The sequence below is a fragment of the Triticum aestivum genome, chromosome 6B (genome assembly GCF_018294505.1).
Source record: "Triticum aestivum cultivar Chinese Spring chromosome 6B, IWGSC CS RefSeq v2.1, whole genome shotgun sequence".
Taxonomy (NCBI): Eukaryota; Viridiplantae; Streptophyta; class Magnoliopsida; order Poales; family Poaceae; genus Triticum; species Triticum aestivum.
The window spans coordinates 569095702-569103410 of NC_057810.1; the positions used below are offsets into that span (position 1 = coordinate 569095702).

Genomic DNA, 7709 nt, shown 5'->3' on the forward strand with positions numbered 1-7709 from the left:
TTGCGGGTGAAGCGTACAGCGTGGGTTGTGGGGCAGGCTATACGCGGACCCGCGACCGTATGCCTGACAGTGCCCTGGCCCGCATGCAGGTAACGCCCGTGACTATACCTGGACCGCTGATCCTTGTTTCCAGGTATATCTGGACTATAGTCCGGAACTTTTTTCCTTACTAGTAACCATGCAAATGCAACGCACGTGTCTCTCATTAAATTTAAATGTGAATATGGTCAAAGTACCCGAAATTTAAAATCCATGTCATAGTATATTTTTTAATAAATGGGAATCTATATAAATATTTTATAATTGGCTTTCGGAGATAAATTATAGTTGAACATAAGAATCTTAACATTCCATTAAAAAACCGACAAATACATGCTGTAAACACCATGCTAGGTGTATGCCCGGTCCACTTCATAGAGTTTTACACTCAGCAAACACTATGCCGAGTACATATCTGCCTTTTCAGGGTGCTCAGCATGGAATGCTTTTTCTGTAGTGTATTTGCCCAAAGAAAAATTACGAACATCACAAACTGCAGGCTCCCCATAGAGAAAGATTGTTTTGATATACTGAAGAGGCACTTATTATTAATGTGAAAATAAATGAGGTTACATCTCCTGTTAACATAGTATATAGATACAATCCACCAAATACAAATAGGATATTCAAAAAAGACTTCAAATCATAATCTGAAAATAAGAAGGTGCACCTAACTTTGGTGGCAAACAGAGCACGTAACAAATCTGACCTGAATAATCATATGCATGTGTGCAAATGCACATACAAACTAATGCACAAAATTCTATTCATATATTTAATAGATCTGCTTATTCAATATTCAAGCTCGTACTATGTACAAATAGCTAAGTCAAAAAATATTGCAGGCCGATCGAATATTGGAAATCAACTACATATGTTCAGATTTTCACTGAAAAAACAGGGCAATGAAGGGAGAATACACCAACACTGGATGTCTCCTAGCAGCTCAAAGCAAGTCTCCAGGCAGCTCAAAGAAAAATTGTGTCGGGCAATGACCTCACTATGCGTGTCGCTGCTCTAGGTGGCGTCTTTGTCTTCTATGCATGACAGAAGCAACTTATATGGGGCATGAAGATGACAATAACTGTTGCACGGGCATGCTCCCAAGCTAAGATACGCTCGACTGAATTGGAATTTGGCGAAGAGCATTGTTGTATCATCACTTGTGTCTGAATTAGAATATATGATAACCGTCTTGCAAACATAATATTCGGTTTCTCTGTTTCTATAAGAAAAATAGAAACCCACAGTCCATCAGTGTGTAATTCCATCTATCAACAGAAGGCCACAAATTTTATTTAACTTTGAATCCAGATTGGCCTATTTATTAGCAAAAAGAGTCTATATCTGGAAAAAGAAATTTTCTATTAGAAAATGCATTTGGGAAACTTCACACCAGAATCACTACGTCTACCGCTCAACTTAACTGAAAGAACCACCACGAAGATTTCAATACAAAATCTTCAGATTGTTATGCAAAAACATTCAGAGTAGCATTACTACATGTGGAAATCATCAAACTAATTAGAAGAGCATACCCTGCGCATCCTTGATCATCATGTCGAACCCCATTTTCTCGGCGGGTCCCTCGGGCATCATAGCTCGCAACACCTGCCTGGGTGTCCAAGATGGTTGGGACGATTTTTCAGTCCATGCCGCCAGTCCAAGCTGTAATGCATACACAAATTACTACACATATCTCAACAGCTTGTCAAATTTCGAGATGACCAATTCATAATGAAGTTGTTATACAGCCCTCGCGTATGTACTGATGTACAATATTGCAATCCCTGTCACAACTGTCGGGGATGAATGGCAAGCATGAAAGAACAAACTTTTGCACAATGTCCGCTCTCAAAAGTCGGAACTCTTCGCCCAGATGGATAGCGGAGGCAATACATATAAACCAGTGTGCAACACATGTAATCAAAAAAATATAAAGTAAAATTCTACTCACCATATTTGGGTCGCAAAATCAATTTCAACAGTACAATCTAATAGTAGAGGGTAACATATAGAAGAGTGTTTACCTCTTGTCTCATGTCTTTGTTGACACCATTGCCATTTCCAAAATCTTCCTGTAGCCTTTCATTTATGTGATCGTTATAAATACACCTCAAATCCGATCTTATCACAAACTGTAAAAAATAAAATGAGCAGATAAGCATCACATTCCAATCATAATCCATCAAATTTTAATAAGCAGTATGAAAGAGACATATTGCCCACACAATCTTAGCATATACCTGCACAAATAAGCTATAAAAACTATTTTGTTAATTCAGCGAAACCACGAAAGAAACATTACTGGATGAGGTAATAAAGAATAGCTAATTGATGCAACAACGGGAACATATTCAGATTTCAGAATACAATAAGTTTGAGACTCGTATTAAAAAGGAACTGGTATGCCCTTCGTTTGCTTTTGCTTGAGAATGTTTCAAGGGATTTCTGAAGAACTTTATTGTTTCTAACTAAATTTCTGAAGAACTTTATTGTTTCTAACCAAATATCAAATTGCCATTGAAAAGAGTACATATAGATTACACGTTTGCACTTAGTTTATGTACATACCCTGCACCAAGGTATACCTTCATGTGATCTAAGGCTGATTTAGGAGAGCCAAGAGTTATGCAACCATACACATATTGTGGAGCATCTATATCTCGTATACTAAGCCAAAGTATCTTGTCAAATCTGAAATTTACAGCATGAAAATACTACTAAGATCATAATAAAAAAATTAAGCCGATGTGTCTAGTCAAATCTGCAATTTACAGCATGAAAAGACCACTAATATCACTCTAGTGTACATAGTCTGAAATTCTGACAGGAATAAAAATCAGAGTTGCACACTATTGTTTTCCCCTGCCAACGTACACAAATATAGAAATTCAGAAGGAAATATACCTTTCACTTTACCACTCCCTGCCTTCCCCTTTGCCATTTCTGGCACCATATTCTTCGTGTCCATCTTCTAGGTAGCCCACTCGCAACAGCAGCAAGCCACCGACCATCTCGCCACACTGCCATGTGCCTCTTGCCTACAGTCTGCTGCCTGCAGATGTGCCTCATATCAGCCCCAGCGGCGCAGTCACCTGTCTGCTCAAGGCCTCCCCCTGCACACCGCTATGCTAGCAGCTTGTGCTTCTATGAAATTCAGAAGGATCCAACATAACTGTAATGCTACGCAAAATTTTACTCCATGTGAATAGGGCAAATATGCATTGCTATATATATTTTACATTGTCCAGGATAGTTCTTGACCCTCGCCGGAACAAGTCACTTAAGATAGCTTGATTAAAATACGTTAACAAGTAAATAAGGTGGGAGGTTGAACTTCTTTGTCTGAAGTTGATATATCATATTTAATATAGAATGAATGTCACAGATTAACAACGAACCTGTTACATTCCGATTTATAAGTTAGAAATAAAGTGTTATTACAATGCAATATATGAACTGCATGTGAAATCGAGATATAATATTCAGAAATGGGATATTGTGCAATAGACGTGTCAAAGTAAACAGAAGATGATACACAGGTAGAATAAACATTGGCACTATCCTACATTTACCATTGAAAAATCACATTTGGTTCAAATAAATTGTTGCATTTGTCACCTGATCCTCTTCAGTCGCGGGGCAGGGGCATGGATTAGTGGTGGAGCTGGATTGTTTAAGGCAACGGGAGAGCGGTGCTGGGCAGGCGGCGGGCGTGGCCAGCACAGGACTCGACACGGAGGGGCGGCTGCGCTGGCTGGGGAGGTGGGGCATATGCGCGGTGCTGCTAGGCAAGGCAGAAACAAAGGTGGCGAGGCAGATCCGGTCGTCCCCGTCGTCGATCTGGTCGTGAAGAAGGCCGGCAATCGCGAGGGAAAGTCCGACGGAGCTTTAATCCGTGGCCATGGCGGGATCTGGTCGTTCCCGTGCTGCAGGACGCCATGGCCACGGATTAAAGCTCCGTCGGACTTTCCCTCGCGATTGCCGGCCTTCTTCACGACCAGATCGACGACGTGGACGACCGGATCTGCCTCGCCACCTTTGTTTCTGCCTTGCCTAGCAGCACCGCGCATCTGCCCCACCTCCCCAGCCAGCGCAGCCGCCCCTCCGTGTCGAGTCCCTGTGCTGGCCACGCCCGCCGCCTGCCCAGCACCGCTCTCCCGTTGCCTTAAACAATCCAGCTCCACCACTAATCCATGCCCCTGCCCCGCGACTGAAGAGGATCAGGTGACAAATGCAACAATTTATTTGAACCAAATGTGATTTTTCAATGGTAAATGTAGGATAGTGCCAATGTTTATTCTACCTGTGTATCATCTTCTGTTTACTTTGACACGTCTATTGCACAATATCCCATTTCTGAATATTATATCTCGATTTCACATGCAGTTCATATATTGCATTGTAATAACACTTTATTTCTAACTTATAAATCGGAATGTAACAGGTTCGTTGTTAATCTGTGACATTCATTCTATATTAAATATGATATATCAACTTCAGACAAAGAAGTTCAACCTCCCACCTTATTTACTTGTTAACGTATTTTAATCAAGCTATCTTAAGTGACTTGTTCCGGCGAGGGTCAAGAACTATCCTGGACAATGTCAAATATATATAGCAATGCATGTTTGCCCTATTCACATGGAGTAAAATTTTGCATAGCATTACAGTTATGTTGGATCCTTCTGAATTTCATAGAAGCACAAGCTGCTAGCATAGCGGTGTGCAGGGGGAGGCCTTGAGCAGACAGGTGACTGCGTTGCTGGGGCGGATATGAGGCACATCTGCAGGCGGCAGACTGTAGGCAAGAGGTACATGGCAGTGTGGCGAGATGGTCGGTGGCTTGCTGCTGTTGCGAGTGGGCTACCTACAAGATGGACAGGAAGAATATGGTGCAAGCAATGGCAAAGGGGAAGGCAGGGAGTGGTAAAGTGAAAGGTATATTTCCTTTTGAATTTCTATATTTGTGTACGTTGGCAGGGGAAAACGATAAAGTGCAACTCTGATTTTTATTCCTGTCAGACTTTCAGACTATGCACACTAGAGTGATATTAGTGGTCTTTTCATGCTGTAAATTGCAGATTTGACTAGACACATCGGCTTAATTTTTTATTATGATCTTAGTAGTATTTTCATGCTGTAAATTTCAGATTTGACAAGATACTTTGGCTTAGTATACGAGATATAGATGCTCCACACAACATGTGTATGGTTGCATAACTCTTGGCTCTCCTAAATCAGCCTTCGATCACATGAAGGTATACCTTGGTGCAGGGTATGTACATAAACTAGGTGCAAACGTGTAATCTATATGTACTCTTTTCAATGGCAATTTGATATTTGGCTTTCCAAACTAACCTTGCAATTTAGTTAGAAACAATAAAGTTCTTCAGAAATCCCTTGAAACATTCTCAAGCAAAAGCAAATGAAGGGCATACCAGTTCCTTTTTAATACGAGCCTCAAACTTGTTGTATTTTGAAATCTGAATATGTTCCTGTTGTTGCATCATTTAGCTATTCTTTGTTACCTCATCTAGTAATGTTTCTTTCGTGGTTTCGCTGAATTAACAAAATAGTTTTTATAGCTTATTTGTGCAGGTATATGCTAAGATTGTGTGGGCAATATGTCTCTTTCATACTGCTTATTAAAATTTGATGGATTATGGTTGGAATGTGATGCTTATCTGCTCATTTTATTTTTTTTACAGTTTGTGATAAGATCGGATTTGAGGTGTATTTATAACGATCACATAAATGAAAGGCTACAGGAAGATTTTGGAAATGGCAATGGTGTCAACAAAGACATGAGACAAGAGGTAAACACTCTTCTATATGTTACCCTCTACTATTAGATTGTACTGTTGAAATTGATTTTGCGACCTAAATATGGTGAGTAGAATTTTACTTTATATTTGTTTGATTACATGTGTTGCACACTGGTTTATATGTATTGCCTCCCCTATCCATCTGGGCGAAGAGTTCCGACTTTTGAGAGCGGACATTGTGCAAAAGTTTGTTCTTTCATGCTTGCCATTCATCCCCGACAGTTGTGACAGGGATTGCAATATTGTAGATCAGTACATACGCGAGAGCTGTATGACAACTTCATTATGAATTGGTCACCTCGAAATTTGACAAGCTGTTGAGATATGTGTAGTAATTTGTGTATGCATTACAGCTTGGACTGGCGGCATGGACTGAAAAATCGTCCCAACCATCTTGGAGACACCCAGGCAGGTGTTGCGAGCTGTGATGCCCGAGGCACCCGCCGAGAAAATGGGGTTCGACATGATGATCAAGGATGCGCAGGGTATGCTCTTCTAATTAGTTTGATGATTTCCACATGTAGTAATGCTACTCTGAATGTTTTTGCATAACAATCTAAAGATTTTGTATTGAAACCTTCGTGGTGGTTCTTTCAGTTAAGTTGAGCGGTAGACGTAGTGATTCTGGTGTGAAGTTTCCCAAATGCATTTTCTAATAGAAAATTTCTTTTTCCAGATATAGACTCTTTTTGCTAATAAATAGGCCAATCTGGATTCAAAGTTAAATAAAATTTGTGGACTTCTGTTGATAGATGGAATTACACACTGATGGACTGTGGGTTTCTATTTTTCTTATAGAAACAGAGAAACCGAATATCATGTTTGCAAGACGGTTATCATATATTCTAATTCAGACACAAGTGATGATACAACAACGCTCTTCGCCAAATTCCAATTCAGTCGAGCGTATCTTAGCTTGGGAGCATGCCCGTGCAACAGTTTTTGTCATCTTCATGCCCCATATAAGTTGCTTCTGTCATGCATAGAAGACAAAGACGCCACCGAGAGCAGCGACACGCATAGTGAGGTCATTGCCCGTCACGATTTTTCTTTGAGCTGCCTGGAGACTTGCTTTCAACAGCTAGGAGACATCCAGTGTTGGTGTATTCTCCCTTCATTGCCCTGTTTTTTCAGTGAAAATCTGAACATATGTAGTTGATTTCCAATATTCGATCGGCCTGCAATATTTTTTGACTTAGTTCTTTGTACATAGTATGAGCTTGAATATTGAATAAGCAGATCTATTAAATATATGAATAGAATTTTGTGCATTAGTTTGTATGTGCATTTGCACACATGCATATGATTATTCAGGTCAGATTTGTTACGTGCTCTGTTTGCCACCAAAGTTTGGTGCACCTTCGTATTTTCAGATTATGATTTGAAGTATTTTTTGAATAGTCCTATTTGTATTTGGTGGATTGTATCTATATACTATATTAACAGGAGATGTAACCTCATTTATTTTCACATTAATAATAAGTGCCTCTTCAGTATATCAAAACAGTCTTTCTCTATGGGGAGCCTGCAGTTTGTGATGTTCGTAATTTTTCTTTGGGCAAATACACTACAGAAAAAACATTCTATGTTGAGCACCCTGAAAAGGCAGATATGTACTCGGCATAGTGTTTGCTGAGTGTAAAACTCTATGAAGTGCACTGGACATACACCTAGCATGGTGTTTACAGCATGTATTTGTCGGTTTTTTAATGGAATGTTAAGATTCTTATGTTCAACTATAATTTATCTCTGAAAGGCAATTATAGAATATTTATATAGATTCCCATTTATTAAAAAATATACTATGACATGGATTTTAAATTTCGGGTACTTTGACAT

At 39.7% G+C, this 7709-nt stretch overlaps 1 protein-coding gene and 1 long non-coding RNA gene across 6 annotated transcripts; one reads left to right on the top strand and one right to left on the bottom strand.

The window, feature by feature from the left end:
* Positions 1 to 288: 288 nt before the first annotated feature.
* On the bottom strand, positions 289 to 3946 carry LOC123138057 (uncharacterized). 2 transcript variants are annotated; one of them, XM_044557947.1, is made up of 6 exons: positions 3664 to 3946; positions 2950 to 3189; positions 2631 to 2736; positions 2070 to 2177; positions 1578 to 1707; positions 289 to 1264 (listed from the first exon to the last, which is right to left on the bottom strand). In XM_044557947.1, the coding sequence occupies exons 3-6, from the start codon at positions 2634 to 2636 to the stop codon at positions 1077 to 1079; spliced, it is 432 nt and encodes a 143-aa protein (XP_044413882.1). In that variant the 5' UTR covers positions 2637 to 2736; positions 2950 to 3189; positions 3664 to 3946; the 3' UTR covers positions 289 to 1076. The 2 variants fall into 2 exon arrangements, 1 of the variants encoding a protein (XP_044413882.1); XR_006468839.1 differs by lacking the exon at positions 2631 to 2736 and having other exon boundaries at positions 291 to 1264.
* A 31-nt stretch (positions 3947 to 3977) lies between these two features.
* LOC123138058 (uncharacterized) lies at positions 3978 to 7447 on the top strand. 4 transcript variants are annotated; one of them, XR_006468843.1, is made up of 5 exons: positions 3978 to 4269; positions 4744 to 4983; positions 5754 to 5861; positions 6224 to 6355; positions 6669 to 7443. It is a non-coding gene; the product is annotated as an uncharacterized lncRNA (long non-coding RNA). The 4 variants fall into 4 exon arrangements; XR_006468842.1 differs by adding an exon at positions 5196 to 5320 and having other exon boundaries at positions 4148 to 4983; positions 6669 to 7447; XR_006468841.1 differs by adding an exon at positions 5196 to 5303 and having other exon boundaries at positions 4149 to 4983; positions 6669 to 7445.
* The last annotated feature ends 262 nt before the right edge of the window (positions 7448 to 7709 follow it).